General features: G+C 48.6%; 1 protein-coding gene across 1 annotated transcript in view; it reads right to left on the bottom strand.

Moving 5' to 3' along the window:
* CACNA1H (calcium voltage-gated channel subunit alpha1 H) overlaps positions 1-20,056 on the bottom strand; it is a 478,708-nt gene that overhangs the window by 9,856 nt on the left and 448,796 nt on the right. Inside the window, exons 29-32 of the mRNA XM_077827747.1 lie at positions 12,145-12,223; positions 7,446-7,567; positions 6,630-6,968; positions 4,217-4,372 (exon numbers count right to left, since the gene is read on the bottom strand). Of these exons, the coding sequence (XP_077683873.1) occupies positions 4,217-4,372; positions 6,630-6,968; positions 7,446-7,567; positions 12,145-12,223 (696 nt within the window). The remainder of the gene's footprint in view (positions 1-4,216; positions 4,373-6,629; positions 6,969-7,445; positions 7,568-12,144; positions 12,224-20,056) is intronic.

Raw genomic sequence — 20,056 nt, 5'->3', positions numbered from 1 at the left:
CTGCTCTGCATCAGACCACCCTGACCCCAGTGCTGCTGCCTGATCCCCTGCACAGCCAGGTGAGACAAAGGTATAATCTAGCCTTAAATAAAGAACATTAATGTTGCACATGCAGTGGCAGGGGCGGGTTTTGCAACCGGGGTCATTGGTGGTGCCGCTTTCAATCCTCCCTATTAGCTTGCTAGTTTCACTCATGATCATGTCTGTGTATTAGCACCACCAGGCTAACATGGCACGGCTCAGCGCTGGACGTAGCCTCCCTATTCAACGGGCGCACTCCTCCTCCTCGCCCCGCCGAAGGGGCACCGCTCACCAGCAGCAGAACCCTCTGCCCTGGCTCTGTGCCTCATCCCAGCCCAGTGCAGAGCGGAGGCGAGCCCTCCCTGCACCCACCCCACATGATTCCTGTTTCACGGGGCTGGACCTGGCTTGCACTCCGGGTGTTGTGACCTGGCACACGGGGTCGGAGCACCATTTGGGTTTGGCCCGGCTGCCCCTCTGTCATGAGGGAGATGCGGCTGGCGCAATGGCATTGTGACCTTGACGCCTGCCCCGGTCACAACACCTGGAGAAGGGAGCCAGGCCCAGCCCTGTGGGACAATAGCTGCTGCTCTGCAGTCTTCCCCTACCGGGCCTCCCCTCTGCACTGGCCTGGGGTTAGGATTGCCATGCCAGCTCAGTGCCCCTTCTTTCACCTCCTGCCAGACAAACACTTGACTATCATATGCTAAAAGTAGCCTCGGGGCATGACTGGCACCTTGCAATCTGTCCCCAATACCATGCGTCTAGGCCGCAGTGCGATCAAACCTCTGGAAATTTGTAGCGTTTTCTTCACAGGTCGTTGACCATTCAGGTGATAGAGAGAAAGCAAGAGTGGACATTTCCTGGCACTGTTGAGTACGTTAAGGTGTCACTGACAAAATACACCTAGGATGTGTATGCTTTTCAGTTGTATGGTAACTGCCCCGGTAGAAGTGGGCAATAAATACCAAACAGTTACATCACAATTACTCTGCAATCACCATGCATAGTGTCTCTCCAAAAGCAATTACCGCACACCAGCCCTGAGGTTTTAAGGGCAGAAATAACCTTGGAGGGGGCTAAATGGGGGACTTGTAATAGGATGCAAAGCCTTTTGCCTCTAGGCCTCTGCTCCAAATCCAGTCCAGGCTGGTAGTGGTCAAAAGTATTCATGAGCCGATCAGTGACTTGTGTGAAATGAGACGATGGCTTCAGTCCAGTTCCTACTTAGCAGATGTCCGTATCAGAGAGCCACCTTTCCTACTGGCCCCCTGTGTGTCGTCTCACCAGAGAGGCCACAGGCTGTCCGAGCATGCAGATCATGACACCCAGAGGTAGCCCAGGGAATGGAAGTTCTCAGAACAGGTTTGTGGGATACCTGGCACGGCTTCTGCATCCACTCAGCTGGCCCCTATTGCTACAGTATCTGACCGTCTCATCCCCATGAATGGATTTTATTGTCACAACATTCTGCGAAATAAGGACGCATCATGCCAATTTTGCAGATGGGGAACTGAGGACCAGGGTAGATTAAGTGGGTCCCCCAGGGAATCTGTAGCTGAGCCAGAAATTTAACCAGTGTGCCCCACCCATTAGATCATTCTTCCTACCCTTCACCTGCTCCCTGTCAGCTTAGCACTCTTCCCCAGTCCTAAACCGACTCCATGTTTTTTTAAACAAAAAGAAATACTCCATAAGCAAAGAAGACTGTGGCAGGAGATGTGGGCCTGGCGTTTGGCGCACGGTTACTGCAAGCAAGCAACGGCAGAATTCCCCAGGGGGGTTCCTGGGAAGACACATAAGTGGCTTTTGCTCTTTTTATTCTCTCTTGCTTGTCCTACTAAATAAATGTAGCTCACACTCAGAGCTAGTTTAGCGACTTCCCACACAGGTAACTCCAGGCTCCACAGTGAGGAAGGGAGGAGGAAAGCAAGAGCTAAAAACAAATACTCCTGCCTGTACATGCCAGACCTGGGAGCCATTTCAAATTCTCAAGCTCTCCCAGCTTAACAAGGTGACATTTTTTCTAACTCTCCTCAGAGTTAACAAGCTGTCTGTCCTTGGACCTGCCAGGACCTTATCCACACAGCAGCAGAAACCCTCGACCCCTTGTGGCATTCAACATGCCAATTATTGCCTCTCTTTGCAACATGCCCTTGCCACAGTCTCCCTTTGATGCAACTCAAAGCTTAGCTTCCAGGTGGCCAAGGTTAAAGGAGACAAGGAAGCAGAAGCCCTGCAGAGAGCAAGAGAAGCATCTCAGAGTGGCTTCTCTTCATACAGATTGTTTTCTGCCTCACCCATTGAAAACTCACCCTCCAGTCAATAACTCAGTCTTAGCCCAGAACTTGCCTGGAGATGCCACTGACCACTGGATGCCCAGAGATTTCCAGAGATGTTTGCCGCATGCCTTGTTCATCACTCTAATTACAGACATCAGTAGAGTAGAGAAGGTAGAGACAGCATGGCCCTAATGAGGCCAGGATGGCTTGATTATGGGAGGTCCATGCTAGTCTAGACTTGGGGTTTCCTGTGTTGTGTGGTGTTATGTCTCAAAACATTGTCTTGTTGTGATGCTGCCACAACACGGTCATTGTCACACACAATTCTAAGGCACCCGTTACAAATGGTGTTTGGGTCCCTTTTCCATGGCCAGTCATTAACAATTCCAAATGACAGGAGCAAACCCAATAGCGTACTGATTTAAGACTGAGAGAAGAGATCGTTCTGGCCATTTGGCTAAGAGCCCAGAATTTCACAGCTCTCAATCAGCTGAAAGTCTGGGCAAAGCGTAACTCTCTTTGAAACAGGTATATACACTTCAATGTGGTTCCAGTGGGAGGGAGTTGCAGAGGTGCAGGACCCACAAGAAAGATGTCCTGCCATCACCCTGGCATCAGCGGCTCCCAGGATGCCAGAGAGTCAGAGCTGGAGAGGCAGAGTTTAAGGTAACCTCGGCCCAGCAACGATTAGTACACTGAACTTCGGTTAGGAGTCCATTGGCATCCAGAACAGAGCGTGCAGAGCAGATGCATTGCTGTATCGTCCATCGCATATTGAAACAGCAGCCCAAAACAGAGGCCTAAAACTAAATCTGGGGACTCCTCACCAGTTAGCAGACAGCACTGTCCCTGGTCATGGGTGCTGAAGGGGTCTGGAGCCAGTCCTGCTTTGGGATTAAGAAGAGCTCTCATTGGATACAGGACCCAGCCTGAGCACTGGTTTAAAAGAAGATTAGAAGCAAGAAGGGTCAGTGTGGGAAAACACCTGCCCCCCTTGTATCCTGCAAAGGTAATTTCAGTGGCAAAATACAGGAATGGCTCTCAACAGCAATCGACCCACTCCTGCCTTTCTTGCTGCATTACTTCACCCAGGGATGTCCATGGGTCACTTCCCCAAGACACATTGAAACGTGGCCATTTACTGTACTGTCAGTTACCCGCTGAGCGCCCATCATAAGATGAGGTGCAACCAACCAATCATGGAGTAGCTGTGGAGTTTTTCTGTCATGTTACTTTTCTGTGCCAGGGCCCAGACTGTTACGTACCATGTGTTGCTTTTGTTGTGCCGTTCCACCTTCTCAGCACAGATTTAAGGAGTTCCCAGTAATTGCAAGAAAATCAATTTCGGGATCTTTCAACCAAAAGCAGGAAATCTATAGAAATCTCTACCTGCTTGCCCCCTCTAGCTTAACCAAGAAAATATGCTCACATGAGCCACACAATGGAAACAAACGGCCTGCCAGGTTGAAAATCCGCAGGTTACCAGCTGACCGACTTGAAAAATCAAAGCCAATTGTAGCAGTAGTGGATTATCTATGTCACGTCCATATCGAAGCAGTGGGGAGCAGCTTTTCCATGTGGGAGAAACATAACAGTGTTACTTGAAGGACTCACTGTTTATTTAACAATCTGTCCATCCCTCTGTCTAATAAGTGCAGGGCTCTCTTGGCTAAAAAGAACATGTCACGCACAATCCATGCAGGCTCCTTGGCCTGCCCCAGCCAAATGATTTAGAACGTGCCCAGCTCAGCAGATGCAAAGGCAGCATGGAAGACAGGGGACGGACACAGACTGCTCTAGCTGTGAAGCAACAGGAGGACAACGCTAGGCGGACATTAACACACCAGCGGCCAGCTGCACAGCACCAAAGCATGATGGCACAAGCCAGAAGCAACGGTCCGTCGTTCATTCACCTCTGACTCGCAGCCTGGGGTTTTGTGGGAAGGTGTCAGGACATGGTGGTGAGGAGCAGAGCGGAAGGACGTGTTTTCCATCCGGGGAGTCTCTCTGCCCTCCAGCGGGTCTGAGTCTGGGATCGCTAAAGACACATTCTCACAGCTCAGTGCCTCCTTCAGGGACAAAATTAGGAAGATAAAAGGTATCAGTAGCGGAGCAAGGATGGGGTTCACCCTTCAACCCTGCGCTCACACACGCTCTCCCCACACCTGCCCCCTCCGTATGAAACGGGAAGGAAAAGAAAAAGAGGGCAGAAAAGGGTCCAAATGGCAAGCAAGTCTGGAGTGTCTTATTACCTCTTGCAAAGGCATCCGTCCCATCACGCCCAGACACTGTAAAAGCCCCTTCTACTCCAGGTGTGAGAGTCTCCTGCTCCGTTACCCTAAGAACAGTATTTCCTTGAACTCTTCACCCCCTTGCCCTGTAGGAACTCTGACTGACTCCTCCAGATCCCTCTGGGGGCTCCCCAGATAATGCCCATTGGAAGAGCAGCTCAGCCAGCTTTGAGCAGGAACTTTCCCCTGGGCCTGGCCAGCTCCACTAACTCGCATGGAAGAGCTGGGCTCTCCCCACCCTTGCCACGTTTGGACGGCCCAGCACCCGTGGTTTCATATCTCCTACGCGTGCATGCAACCGAGCCCAGGGCAAAGTTACTGAATGTCTGAGAACCTAGCTAAACGGGGAGCCCAATTCCACACCAGATGGACACGGTAATTCAGTTAGGGTTTCCGTAGGACTGTAATGAGTGGGGGTTAAAGCGTTAGTTTGCAACTTCTTGACCTGGATTCAGACAGGCCTCTGGCCTATTCCTGTAGGTACCTGGAGCAGGAACTCCATGAGACATCTGTTCCAACCCAAGGCACCTGAGATGTAGATCACGGTGAGGAACTGATCCTGGTAACACCATGCTGTATGGAGTTTTTTCCAGCTGATGGAAGGGTGGTTTACCAATACACAGAACAACATGGCAAGTCTGCTCTGCTGGGGCTGTTCTACTGGCTAGTCACAAATAACTGGATGGCCACCAGTTTATTCATGAGCACCATGAGCAGGCGAGATTAGCAGTTTTGGAAACAACCCACGGGCTGCAATTTGCTCAGTGACTATTGACAGATCATGACCACACTTGTAAAAAGTATGATCGGTCTGTGTTCAGTGTGTGATCAGAACAAGGATCTCAAAGCCCAAGGAGAAATTTAACCAATTCTATTGTGCTTCATTTACCGGTAGAAACTTTTATTAAGCTCTAGATTCAAAATGCTGACTCCCCAGCTACTGTCTAACCAAGTTACTTTTTGTCTGTCTTATTAGAGTCTGAGGGATTAAAAAAAAACACTATTTAGTCTAAAACCCCCATTGATTTTATGGTAAATTAATTTTTGATGATATGAGCAAAACAATTCTGTATTTTTCTGTTTTCAATCTACTGTCTGCCATGAGATGGGACAAATCTCACCCCCGCTCCTACCTGAATTTTGATTGCCCTGTTTTCTGGAGGGTAAATAGGAGTCAGAGTTCAAAATGCCGCTTGGTTGGGATGTCTCCACACTAACCAAGGAAGTCGGCATCAGCTGTGGACTTTGAAAAGGCCCAGGACCAAATTCAGCCTAGCATAAGCAAAACACAAGTCCTGCTGAAGTCAGTGAGAGTTGAGAGAGCTTCGGTCAGAACTGGATTTGCATCCTAAGGTCAAGCACTGGGGTTTTCAAACTGGAGCCTGAACCCCTCTGAATTTCAAGTGATTTGGGCATCTAACCCTGACTGGCTCCTTTGGATATCCTGCCAAGAGGCTGATGTGCTAAGACTAACAACAGCCTGAGCTGGATTTCTGCACCTGCACGGAAGAAATTCCTGCCATCCGCTTAGCCCACGAACTGGGATTGCTCAGGGCAAGGTCTCCTGTGCTACCAGTGGCCCTGCAGCTGCTGTTCATGGTAAAATGACGTACAAAGAGGGGAGTGGTATATATAACATGTGACTTGGGCTGTTACTTCTCGGAGTCCAAATTCACCGGGGATACTCCTCCACTGCTGATGCCTATGAGAAATGGAAGTTAAAACTCCCCCTGGAATGCTGGGTGGTGAAAGGTCACACGTGGAGGTCAAAGAGCCAGACTGCCCTACATCATGGGGAGCCTCTCATCTTGTTGGAAGACTCGGAGATGGGGGTGGAAACTACTCCCAAGCCCTAAGATCCTGGGGGACACAGGAAAAGCTGTCTTCCTTTTGAACTGCCTTGTGGCACGTCCCTTTAGTTTGATATAATTGGGGTTCTGACAGACTCTGGAGCCTCTGCTGGTCAACAGATCCTGACCAGAAGCTCCCTGCCCCATTCATTAGAAGACACCATAGGCCTTGAGTCAATCATTACCAGGGCTTGATGCTTCACTCGCATGGGGGACTCTGGCTTCATGGCTTCCTGGCTCCCGTAGGGGGCCCTGACGTCCGAGGCAGAGGTGCCACTTCCACCCCCACTGTTGGCTGGGGTGCTCCCTCCTCTGGACATTTCCAGCTCTATCTCTGCGTCCATCTCTGCATCCTCCTTGGCTTCCTTGTTGCTCTCCTCCAGGTGCTTCATCAGCACCGCCACCACCACATTGACCAGGACAAACTGGGCGATGAGGACAAAGGTGACGAAGTAGACGGGGGAGATGACTGGCAGGTAACTCAGGCAGTGCTTGTCCTCCTTGGTGCACTCCCGCAGCGTGTCCTGAGATTCAGAGAGAGAGAAAGGGAGGGAGGGCTTTGAATCAGACTGAGCTTTGCTAACAAGCATAAAACCACAGAGGGACTCCAAAGCCAGCCTGTTCAGCACTGTGCAGATAATGGGATATTATTTCAGACACAGGCTGAGGAATTAGCATGCCATATGCAGGGTGGAATTTTAGTTCCTTTTATTTTGTACTGATGTTAGAGACACCCAGCTGAGCTACTGCAGTAAGTGGAATAGAGATGGGGTAAGTGGGTGCAGTGGGATAAGCTGTCTAAGGCCACAACCCCCTGCCACATGAGCTAAAGGGGAAGCTCTGGAATCTTTTAGAAGCACAGAGCCTGTAATGCACAATTGATTCCTCCCATAGAGGGCTGTGGTGTAAATTCACACTGGCCAGTTCCGTGGAGGAAAGGGGGCAGAGAACATCTGCAGCATGGCGAAGCTGGCAGCAGCATGGACAGAGAGCGCAAGTACCTTCATAATCCCATTCCAGTTGTCTCCAGTCGACACCCTGAAGAGGGTGAGAAAGGCCATGCCGAAGTTGGTGAAGGTTGCGTGCCGGCTCAGACCTTCGCAGGGATTGTCTTCGCTGCAGTCTGCACAGAACAGAAGTGAAAGCAACACAATGAAAACAGTTCTTAACTGGGCTGGTTTACAAACAGATCCAACTGACAATACAGCAGTGTGGCCAAGCAGATACAGATTCCTGAGACTCAGGAAACCTGGGTTCTAGTCTCAGCTCTGCCCCTGGCCTGCTGTGTGACCATGGGAAAATCGCTTCCTCACTTTGTGCCTCAGTTTCCCCAACAGTACAATGGGGATAAATGATACTGACCACCCTTTGTCAGGAGTTTTTGGATCCACTCATTAAAGATGCTATACAAGAGCTAGGTAGTATTCTTATTATTATTTAGTGCCTTTGCAATGCTCTTGGGAGGGTAACACCAGGTGACCCAATGGAGCCAACTTCATTCATTCAAGGTGGAGGGGAGGATGAGAGCTTGGTAAGGTACATTTGGAAGCACTGGTTAATAGTGCTGCGGGGTGAGGGAGCTGCAAGTGGAAGATGAACCATATGGGTTTTATCTGTAGGGGCATCTCCATTACCAGACCCCCTACCTTCACTAAGCTTCTAGGGTAGTGGGATTTTACCCTACATGGAGTTTCTTTCTTTGATTCAGTTCCATGATTTCATCTTGTACAGGATGTTGTTACTGTTTGTATCACCGGAACCCCACGATGCTAGACGCTGTACAGACAGGACACAAAGACAGCGTCTGCCCCAAGGAGCTCACAATCTGCAGCCTTGGAATCGGAGTCTAGCTTTGTGGGGGATCCTGGAGCTTAGAAGGGCATGTTAACGTGCCCCCGGATGTGGTCCGTAGCTCATAATTGCAGTGCAAGCCGATCTTCACGGACGGTTCTACCTTCCTCTGTTCTCAGAGGCAACATGCTCTTTTGCAGCAGATTTTCCCCTCACCCTAATCTCCCCAAGCAATCGTCCTGGTTTGGAGAGCCAACATTTCTGTCATGCTCTAGTCAGTGTGGCCTAGAGGACAGAGTGCTGGACTGAGGTTCAGGACACGTGGGGTTCTGCTGATGGCTCTGCTGCTGGGTGACTTAGGGCAAGTTCCTTCACCTCAGGCTCTCCAGCTGCACAAAGGGGGATAATGATACTGCTATGAGCCCTACTGGTGAAACGTGCTACGGAAGAGCCAAGTCTATGACTAGGAGTAGTCTGGCTTGCTGGGCATGTGTGTAAAATCTCTGAAGACATCCTGAGGATTAAGTAACTTGCCATAGGTACAAACCTGATTGCATTTTCGCCCTCCAAGACCCCTTTAACAGGCAGTGCTAACTATATACGACGCTGAAAATGAAGTGGAACGAAGTAAGACCGTGTAAGCTAACTCTGCACGATTGGTTACGAACACTGCTTTCCCTCTTTGCTGCTCTGCACTGCGGCTTGTCTATTACTCTCTCCATTGTGTTGATTATCTTGTTTTATTTTTTTAAACAGAGCACATTTCCCATAAGGGATATTTTACTGGAATAACATGAGCAATTTTTATATTTTTCCCCCTGAGATTTAATATCCTAATGCATGTAAATTGCACACACCAAACATCCTCTTGTACATAAAACACAGGCTCATTAAGTTTTCATTAGGACAGGCAGCGATCTGTCTTGCAAGAGCCTTTCATTATTCGTCATTTATTTCTGAAGTGCATTAAAGAAAAAAAAAAAAAAAAAGCCCGGCCACCAACCTCACTGAGGAGGGAGCTGGGCTTTTTTGTGGCAGACATGGACCAGCCATGCTTGAGAGAAGAAAAATCAAACTGTTCCCAATAAAAGTCAGGAAGTGGAAGTGGTCTGCTGGCTGGCTGGGTGCTCGTCGCAGCTGGGATCAAGTCTCAATCTCAAACCACACACAGCAATTGTTTATTGCACAGAGCTGGCATGGAGTGTGCATAGAAACACAGCACGGGTTTAGAACTGCAGAGAGGGCTGCTTAGTCTTTAAGGTATTCAAGTATCTTCTGTCTAAGGATAGGTGAATAAATACTGCTGCTACCAGAGATACCTGGCACAGGAATCACCGCATTTTCAATGATGCTCTCTGGAGAGTTGCTGCACAAGCCTAGATGTTGTACTGTAGATATACAGCTGCAATGGCAGGTAAAAGAGAATAGAATTGTAGCTCACTGATCTGGGACCTAGGAGATCTGGGTTCTGTTAGTGACTTTGCCACATGCTTACTGTGTGACAAGTCACTTACCTGCTCTGGGCCTCAGTTTTTCCAGCTGTAAAATGGGAATATAAAAATATTCCTTTTGTCTGTCTTGTCTATTTAGATTGGAAACCCTTCCAGGTAGTGACCCTCTCCACTTTGTATGTGTCCGGCATCTAGCACAAGGGGGCCTGGATCTCAGGTGAATCCCTAGCTGCTACTATAACAACATTTTTAAAAAAAACAACGGGGTCATTTAGACACATCAGTAGAGAGCATTGATGTGAATGATCACACAACTCCCCAAGAGGCATTGTCCAATGGCTAAAACGTGGGACTGGAGTCAGAAGACTTAGGGATCCTTTCACAGCTGTGCCAGTGACTCATCGGGTGACCTTGGGAAAGTCACTGCCCTTCTCTGTGCCTCAGTTTCCCCATCTGTAAAATGGAGCTACTAACACTTCCTGATCTCCCAGTCAGGATTATGGGGAATACATATATGTAAAGTGCATGGAAATCCATACACTGAAAAGCATCACAGCAGTGCAAAATATGTTGCTTTTGGAGTAACAGCATCATTAACTGCATAGCTTTCTGAAGCTCCTGCTGTTTCATATAAATACCACAGCCCTACAAGGTTTTTCAGTCAGGCCCTAAGCAAGGCTGTCACCCTGTAAAGCCCATCTGAAAATGATCAGACCTTCCTCTCCATCCGTACGGGCTGAGGAAGCAGCTGCTCTGGAAGTTTCTGAAGCTTTGTTAGAGTCAGAACATGCAAAAGTGAGTCCTAAATCAAAGCTTTAATGGCTTCCCAAGCAACGTGTGTGGGACTCCCAATCTGTGACTGAGATACCGAGGGTATGCCTGGGATGTGACTCTTCCATTTTGCCCCCTGGGCCTGTCACACTTGAAAGGGGACAGTGCTGTGGAGCTGGCTAGGCGAGAGTCTCTCTGTTGTGTTCCCGGACATGCTTAATGGAAGGTTGGTGATGCCCCTAGATGGGCTGTCATCTGTGAGGATTGAACATGGGGCCTAAAAGCATGCGTGCCTCTAAATTCATGATCTTTCCCTCCTGAGCTAAAAGATGCAGCACTGTTAGCATGAAGCAATCACCTGACTCTTACGGTATGTCGACACTGCAGCTAGGAGGGTGTCCCCCAACCCAGGCAGACAGACGGGCTAGCATGCTAAATAGCATTGTAGCCGGGGGTATCATGGGAAGCAGCCTGAGTTACCTGCCCGAGTATAAACCCACCTGGATCCCCTGGGTACATACTTGGGTGGCTCACCTAAGCTGTCGCCATGGCTACTCTGCTATTTTTAGCAAGCTAGTGCGCGGACGGGTCTGTCTACCCGAGCTGGGAAACACGCTTCCAGCTGCAGTGTTGACGGACCCACAGACCTCTATGTGGTCCATCCATTAGAGGGAGCCAGAGAGCCACATTGTGAAAGTACATTACACAGAGGCTATGTCTACATTGCAGTCAGAGGGGTGACGGGAGCATGTGCAGACATACCCGAGCTAGCTCAGATCTAGCTAGCTTCACTAACAATAGCAGCAAAGCCACAACAGCATGAGCTAGCGTCTCGAGGGGCCCGCGCAGTGTTGTGTAACTCCCGCTGCTTGTTATTTGAGCTAATTCAATCAAAGCGAGGTGCTGCAGTCACACCTCTGATCCCAGTGTAGATGTCTCCTGACTTTGGTCAACAAGAGTTGGTGGGGAAGTCACCGATCTGGAATGGGGGTATTCTCTCTTCCCAGCACCCAAGAAGCTGGCAGCAAAGCAGGACTATGCTGCCTTTCTTGTCTAACGCCTCCTGCTCTTCTTCTGGACGGCAGTACATATGTGACTATGTAGCCATTTCTTCTGCAGTGCCAGAGACCTCCCCTGAGCAGGGTAAATAAGCGATGTCGGTGGTAAGTCGCTAAGACAGCTGATGCTTTGTGATGATTGAGAAAGGGGGAAATGGCTCTTTGAGAACAATCTATAAACAAGACAGAATCCCAAAACCTATCGGAAAAGGAAATAATTAAGGGCAGCGGAAGATCTGAAGAGTGAGAAGTTCACTGTGGTGCTACTCCAACATAAACCTGGTTCTAAGCCAACTCTGCAGACTCATCTGTTGGGCTGTAAGCAGTGAAATTCCGCCTTAGTGAATATATCCATGCAAGATTATTATATTTAGGCAGTAAACAGTTCCTCTGCAGCTGGAAGCAGGGTCAGAACACTCTGCGTGTGTGTATGTGTGGTGTGGAAAGGGTCTGTGTTACATTCTCATGTGTCAGCTGTGACCCTGAGATCAAGAGAAAGCTTTAATCTTCAGAGCTATAAAGGACCAGAGAGAGAGAGAGAGAGAGAGAGAGAGAGAAAACAATGGAAACGGAGAAAGACAAATAAATATTGACTGGATGAAATAATCAGTGTCAAGCACATTACTCACCTAGCTTTCCAAACAGCTCCACTCCCAGGGCAGCATAGATAAAAAACAGGAGCATAAAAAGTAGGCCAAGGTTCCCTACCTACATAAGAAGAAAGCAGAACAAGGGTCAGGCAAGTTGAGGTCACAACCATAATTGCTCCATTACATTTTAAACACAAGCAAAAAAGGGAAACAAATGGCCAGTGGCTAATTATTGGGCCGCCCTGAGTCTTTCATCTCTAGAGCTTCCTGGTACCCTCTCTCTTTCAGGTGGTTTTGTCCACTTCAGCCACCCACACCCACAGGTGTTTTGTGTCTTACCTACTGTCAGTGTCTGCATAGGACCCTCCTACCCCATTGTGCTCATTGTGCGGCTTTAGGGCCCAATTCCACTGAGCACAGAATGGGATTTAAGTATGCGCTTTTGGTTCAGCGTGTGCTGAAGTGTTGGGCTGAATCGGGGCCTTGGTTTGGATTTTAAGCCCGTTAGTGGTTTGTTAAAGTTTATTGTATGATGATTAAGGGGAAGAGTTTCAAATATAAGACACTGAAGTGAGGCACCTCAATTCCTACACAGGCACCTGCCTCATTTCAAAAGCTCCCTCTGACCCAGCAGGAGTCAACAGTGACCTTTAACATTTCCTGGCTGTGTGCTGTTATTGTAATCAATGGGTTAAATCGCCAGCCAATGGGTAAAACCGTCTGGGTTAAATCTCATTTGCAGTGTTTCTTCTAATGGAAAATAAAAAACCAAGGCCCCAGCCAAACCAAGCAGTCTGTTAATCCAGCTTTAGATTTCGTTGCCAATGGAGAATGGGCAGAGTCCCTATCTCTTCCTCAAGAAGCAACACAGACCCTGAATAGGTGTCCAAACTTATCCCTGTCCTGGGCATGGGTTTAACTGGTCACTCAGACTCAAAGCGATTCCTACCTGAGCTTGGCTGTTCCTGAGGCTTCCCCACAAGATCTTCTATTGCAAGTTCCCTCTGGCCTTGTTGGAGCTCTGAACCCACCCATAAGTGTGACATAGTAGGAACTACCCTGAATCTTAATGCACATGAAGCTTTAGAAATTGCCCTGTATTTCCTATATCGGTTTTATATATAGGATTTTATATATTTCATATATCAGTTATAAGGTGGCAGATTCTCAAACATTTTTCATGGCTCTGCTGCATTATTAATTATGGTGTTTAAAAGCGTGCTAGGTACCACAAAACAGGCAAAAGAGGCAGACCCTGGCCTATCCAGCTCACAGTCTAAGTAGAAACATGATGTGATGATGGAAAACAAAGTGGAGGTAGGGAAGGGGAATAAGGAAAAGGGTTACAAATCCAAGATCCTGAGATAGCCTACTGGTAGTTCCCATCTTGGTATCCTATCTCTCCATGTACATACCGGCTTCAGTGACGTGTCAATCGAAAGATGAAGAACAGTGTTCCTCACAAACGCCAGAACTGCAGCTCGGAAAATCTCCCAGTGTAATGCCAGTGCAATTAGCCAAGTCATGTTTTGTGGTCACCAGTTTATGAGCTTTAAAGATGACATGTGCGGATATTATCTCTAACAGCGAGTCCTGGCTTCGCTACCCTGATGACACCCGGCTCGCAAAAGAGGAGAGCCAAGAAACGGCTCGACTCCAGCCGAGACTTGCCAGTAAAAACTGCTTGATGTGGCTGCGCAGCCTTCCTGACGTGCAGAGATGTGTCTGGCTGATGGTGCACACGGCGAGCAATGAACTCGGCAGCTTTCCCCCTTACTCCTGAGCTTGTTTGCGTGCTACGCCTCAGCTCTGTGTTAAACAGGAGCATGCCTCAAGCTACTGGAAAGAGGGGGCTTCGGTGATCCATTGCCTCAGCAGATGCCGAAGTCTGAAGAAGAAATCAGAGGCCCATTCCGGCAGAGGAGGTGGGGGAGGGAGGGTGTGCGGAAGTTGGCCAAAGAAAGCTGCAGAACAGCATAGGAGGGGGACTATGTACGCGGCCTTGGGCGAGTCATTTCACTTCTGCAACTAAACGTACCTGTTTACAGTCCCTTCGTAGGACGGTAATTGCGGTCAGCCCAGCAATCGGGAGAGCTGGCAAGGACAGGCACTAGAGAAGGGCTAAGTATGAATCATTATTGTTGTTGTGATGAACGAGGCAGGTGAGATCGTGTCCAGACACTCTTCTACAGCAGCCAGGGCCTGGGATGCCTTCTCTGGGCTCTCCAGGAGCAACAGACCCGTGTGATCCAGCCAATCTTCTAACAGCCAGCAATCATTGGCCTGGCAGCCAGTGACCTGAGGCAGGTTTACCGAAGGCGGTTCTGCCCTGGCAGTTCAGCACAGGCTCTGTTTATCCGCTAGCCTCCCCCTGACCTGCGCTGGGACTGTCTGAACCGGGTGTAAAAAGCAACAAAAAACCCACCCGGCTGCCCTCACTGGCGACGAGAGCGTAATCAGTCATTCGCTGTGGCTCCAATGTCAGTGGGAAGAGACCGCTCGCTGCCAGGGACAGTCAGGGTGGGGAGGAGCCTGGGGAAGGGAAGCCCCGGGAAGCTGTCTTGTGGAGCTCTTTCCTATGAAACAAACGGGGGATGCAGCGACAGAACCTGCAGATCAGGGGCAGGATAGGGCCATCTGTTCTCCCACCCCTGGATTGTCTCCCCAGCAGCCTGGTCCCACCTTCCTACCTGTGGAACATCTCGGAGAGGGACTTTGCTGGGCCCAGAGGGGCTCCCAGACAAGTTAATTCAGCCTAAACGTTTCCGGCCTTTACAGTGGATTCCCCACGGGGCTACGGGGGGACAACCCGCACAGCGCACACATCCCCCTGGCTGGTCCGTTCCCCAGCGTGGGGCTGGGGAACAGGGAGCGGGATGCTGCTGTTCCACACAGTCAAGGGAGACCCATGCATGGAGGGCTCTGGCAGGTCACCTGCCACCCTATTTGCCTCCCTTTTATATCTCCAACCACTGGGAGCCTTGAACTAACGTGCTAAGGCTCAGGAGCGAGGCGGAAGACCAGCAGCTTTACTGAGCACATCCAGGCCACCAGGAGGACTCCACAGAACGGAGTACGTCACGCAAAGGCATGGGCTTAGCATGCACTGGGAGGGATGGCTTGGGGCCTCTCCCTGCTTTGGCTGCTCAGGACATCACCCTCCTTAGTACTGCACTGAGGGGAGTCTTTTGGTTCCAGCTATTCTATTTAACCTAATCTAGTCGCTGTGGTAGCTGAGCACCAGTGGGCTGGGGATCAGGGGTCTGTTCCCAGCTGTGCCACAGATCTTTTGATGACCTAAACCGCTGCGTTCCTCGGTTTCCCCACCCACAGAACGAGCTTGCCATCTCACAGGGGTTTTCGCAGGCTGTTTTTGTTAAAGGCTCAGCTGTGTCCTGAAGGTGCAGCCCTACACTGGGAACCATGGGGAGACCCAGTGCCTCTCAGGCAGCGCAGAGGCTATGCTGAGGTAGCAGTGTTGGCTCCTCTGAGCCGGGCCCACCCTGTTGGTGAAGGGATGTCGAGGCCTAGATTCATGCCTGTATTCTGCTCCCTCTGAGGCCACTGACTTGCTGTGTGAATCTGGAGCAAGTGGGTCTTATAACCTCTCTCTGGACCTGATCCAAAGCCCAGTGACATCAAAGGGTTGTCTCATGTTGTCTTCAATGGGCTTTGGATTAGGTCCTTTGTGTCTTGATTCTCCCTCTGTATCTAACAGGGGCGAATGGTACGTACCTTCCTGTGTGAAGCCCTTTGGGAGGCTCAGATGGAAAGTGCTCCAGAAGTGCTAATAGGATCATCATCAGAGCAGGATGCTAGCTCCTGGCCCACAGAGCTACCGAATCCACTGTCAGGACGTAGAGTCAAAACCAAGCCCTACAGAGCGTTGTGACTGACGACCTCCTCTCCACCCTCTGCCGGTCGGCTCTGTGAGAGGCGTTAATGAAAGGCAGAAGGCCTCCTCTCTCCTGCTCCTGAAACCTGCTTCAGCTCCTCCTGGACCTCTCGCTGCTCTGACTCCATTTCCGCACTGCCAGCCTGCCCCTTGGCATTTCAGCCGCCCATGTAGACAATGCACTGGGGCATCCCCGGGTGCCTGGGAAGAGCAATTTCTCACAAAGCTAAGCCTCTGCCATGCCTTTCCCAGGACAATGAGTCCTTATCTTTTCCTGCCAGCTCCTGCCATCCAAAGCAATAACTCTGGAATTAGGGAAATGCCAGCTAATTTATGTACTAGACAGAGGACAAAATGGACACATTTGCCAGCCTGGAAAGGGGACATCATCTGGGTGAGTTCCAGTCCGAGACGAAGGTGCCAGATCGACAGCCTGGGAGGCTGCAGTGCTCTGCTTAGCTACGTGACTACTTTAGGGCAGTCAACAGCCTTGCATTGCTCCACCAGTGTCTCTCGGCCCGGTTCTAGACGCGCTTACATTTTTGTTTGCCTTCCCCTCCCCCCCGACTTTTCCTCTTTTCTTTTTCTTCTCACTTTTCTTTCCTTCCGGCTGGGAGATAACCACAGATCTAATCTAGTGCCAATAAGCCAACAGTTCTTTTCAGAATGGACGGCCAGTAATGGCCTGAGGTGCAAAAGAGCCCCTTGTTCCCGTATTATGGGACAGGGTTAAAAAAGAGGGACTGATCATTTTTCACTGCAGCCTGTATCATTTGGAATAATTCAGTCAAGACTCTTCCCCCTCCCACTTTTTTTTTTGGTGGCTAAATAAGTTAAGGGTCAAGTGTGGACCTGACTTAGGAACAGCTCCATTGACTTCAATGGGGCTCCTGAGTATTTAATCTCTCCCTGCTCTTGTCAGCTGCAGGTCCCACACTCAATCCATTTTTGTTCCCCTTCTCTGGGCCTTTACAATCGCTGTATATTTTCAGGGGATGATAACACTAGACTATTGTTTAGATCATAAAATCCCCTTTAGACAACAGCAGAAACGCCTTTAAAAGCTGCACCCAAAAGTCTCTATGGGAGCTGCTGCCCCTAGAAGAGTTAAACTCCCAGACAGCAGCAAACTGAAGCCTCTGTCCTTCAGCAGAATGAAGCAGGGAACAGGGAGTTTTTCACATTTTTCTTGGCACAGAATCTCCCTTGTACAGAGCTCCAAGCTTTGAAGAGAAGAAGGGGGTATGTTGTCCAATCCTGGGTTTAATTAATGTGCATTCCATAGATGAAGTAAAAAAAGAAGAACCCAGATCTTCTTGACAGATTGGATCAGATTTTGCTCTCAGCCACAGCAGTGAAAATCTATAGCGTTGCTCCAACGGAATTAGAGTGGTGTGACTGAGCAGAGTCTAACCTACTGTGGGGGATACAAAGAAAAATCAAACAGTTCGACTTGCAACAAATGCTCTCTTTTAGCTGTGCTATTGTGCCTCACGTTTCTGCAAATGTCTCATTTCCACTGTAGATTCTTTCATGGATTGTAAATTGTGATTATGGCCAGAAAAGGGAGTATGTACAAATAGCATCCGTTGCGCCCTATGTATTTGTCAGCCGTTTCTGTTTGTGTTTTTGACAGCAAAGGCCCCACATTGTACGACCAATAGCACTGCTGTGGCTGAATTTCATTTTGCCTTCCCCATCACAAGCAATACTGGCAACTGATTGCAAATGCTTTCTGACCGGCGATTTATATGAGAACAGTGATACAGACTGACCTGGATCACTTGGGTAAGCTGGGCTCACTCAAACAACATGGGTTCTAACACAGCCAAAAGCAAGGTCATACATCTAGGAACAAAGAATGTAGGTCACACTTATAAGATGGGTTATTGTAGCCTGGAAAGCAGTGACTCTGAAAAGGAGTTGGGGTGAATAGGAGTTCCCAGTGTGATGCTGTAGTTAAGGGGGCAAATGCAATATTTGCATATATAATCAGGGGAATTTCAAAGCAGGAGTAGGGCAGTGATATTGCCTCTGTATACAGTATTAGTGCCATCATTACTGGGAGGGGATGTAGAACTGTGATGTCCACACACGAAAAGGGATGTGGAAAAAAGCTACAAGAAGAACTCAAGGTCTGGAGAACCTGCCTCACACAGTGCGAGATAAAAGAAACTCAATCTGTTTAGCTGATTCAAAAGGAAGATAAGAGGTGGCTTGACCACAGTTGACAAGTACCTACATAAGGAAGAGATTTCTGACAGAAGACAGCTTGTTAATTTAGCAGAAAAAGGCATAACGAGATCCAATGAAAGCAGAAGCTAGACGCATTCAGACGAGAAATAAGGTGCACATTTTAAACAATGAGGGTATTTAATTCTCCATGGGAAAAAGTTACCTAAGGATGTGGTGGATTCTCCATCACTTTCAATCTATAAGTCAAGACTAGATATCTTTCTACAAGAGATATTATACTGCCGACAGAAGTTATGGGCTTGATGCAGATATTGCATCGTGAAGTTCTTTGCCCTGGCTTATGCAGGAGGTCAGACTAAATTAGCATGATGAAAAACTTGAGCTATGGTTAGTAATGTCTAGTTAATGATGTCAGTTTAACTCACGTTAACCTGGAGTAACACTGTCGCTTTGGGATCTACATTAGCATACCTGGGAGCAGAATTTGGCTCTATATATGTAAAAGCAGTAAGTCCAGAGGAGGGATTCTTCCTCTGCCAATGAGGATATTTCACTGTTTTTTTTAATTCTCCTCTACCGTATGATTTGCTCATTCTGCATTTTAAAAAATTCCTCTTCTCCTAGGACGCTCATAGTGCAGCGGGGCAAAGATCGATAATGTCTTTGTGGTGACCCTGGCCAGGTCACTAGATATCTTTATTGATTGGTCAACTGAGCTGTGAAATTGGAAAACACAGGTTCATCACTGAAAAAGAGATGATGCCTTAGGTAAAAATCGCCACAAAACAGACAGACAGGGACAGGCCCAAGCCACAGAGTTGGATCTGGATTTGAACTTCCAAAATGTTTGGTGGGGGTTGACCCATTATGAATATTGGGGCTGTGATTGGGCGGGGGGGGGGGGCTACCTTTTTAAGGTCTTTCCCCTGACCACTGCTTCTTTGCCTCACTTCTCCTAGACTACCACTTTAAGAGCAGTGCATGATGGGAACTCTTCTTGGCTTTAAGGCGGACTATTTTCATTAGATGCTCAGACTGGACGTTCTAGTGGAGGAGAAAGTATTTGATGGTGGCTCTTCCCCGCTCGCTTATTCTGACGTTCATTAATATTAATGAACCGGGATTGTGGATTTTGGCACAGGCTGAGTCCATGCATTTGGATCTTGATGACTCCCTGTCTCAGTGGGCCAGCTACAAAACGTGGATTCAAAGGCCAGCATCCCCAAAGTTCAGGGTGCTTTGTTCTGCAGAGGGAGATCAAGCTCATCTCTCTTGATAAGTAATACAGATGAACAGGAAACTAACAAAAATCACCCTTGAAAGAGGAAAAGAAATCTATTGTAATGCCAACATTTGGTAATTAATTGTATGAGAGTGCTGAAAAGGGCTAATTCAACCGACTCCGGGAGAGATGTCTTCAAAAGCTGCAGCAGGACCCATACAAATGGAATTCCCCTCTCTCGTCATTTAACAAGCAGGCGCAAAAGAATTACACAGACTGATACATTAGAGTAAGAAATGTCTCCCTGCGCTTCAGATCCTGGGTGCAGCTTTAAGCAATGCAACGTTATCTGGGTTGAGGATGGGGAGGAAGATTTCCCAAGTCCCCTTCCTCCTTTCCTCAACTTTTACTTTAATGACAGATGGCGGTTTTATCAGCACAAGATTTGCCTGCAAGGTTCCCAGGGATTTCATATTAGCAGAAAATTTGGTTTCTGTGTCACAAGTAAAAAACCCGGCCTCAAGTGCCCCTTTTGTTTTTTTAAAAAAGTTCTGTAATTCATGGCTTTCGAAAGAAAAAGAATATACACAAATAAATTGTTTTCTTGAAATGCCAACGCAGGGGTCGGGTTTGTAAAT

The sequence above is a fragment of the Eretmochelys imbricata genome, chromosome 10 (genome assembly GCF_965152235.1).
Source record: "Eretmochelys imbricata isolate rEreImb1 chromosome 10, rEreImb1.hap1, whole genome shotgun sequence".
Taxonomy (NCBI): Eukaryota; Metazoa; Chordata; order Testudines; family Cheloniidae; genus Eretmochelys; species Eretmochelys imbricata.
The sequence above is the reverse complement of the archived record's forward strand: the minus strand, read 5'-3'. Positions and strand labels throughout refer to the sequence as shown.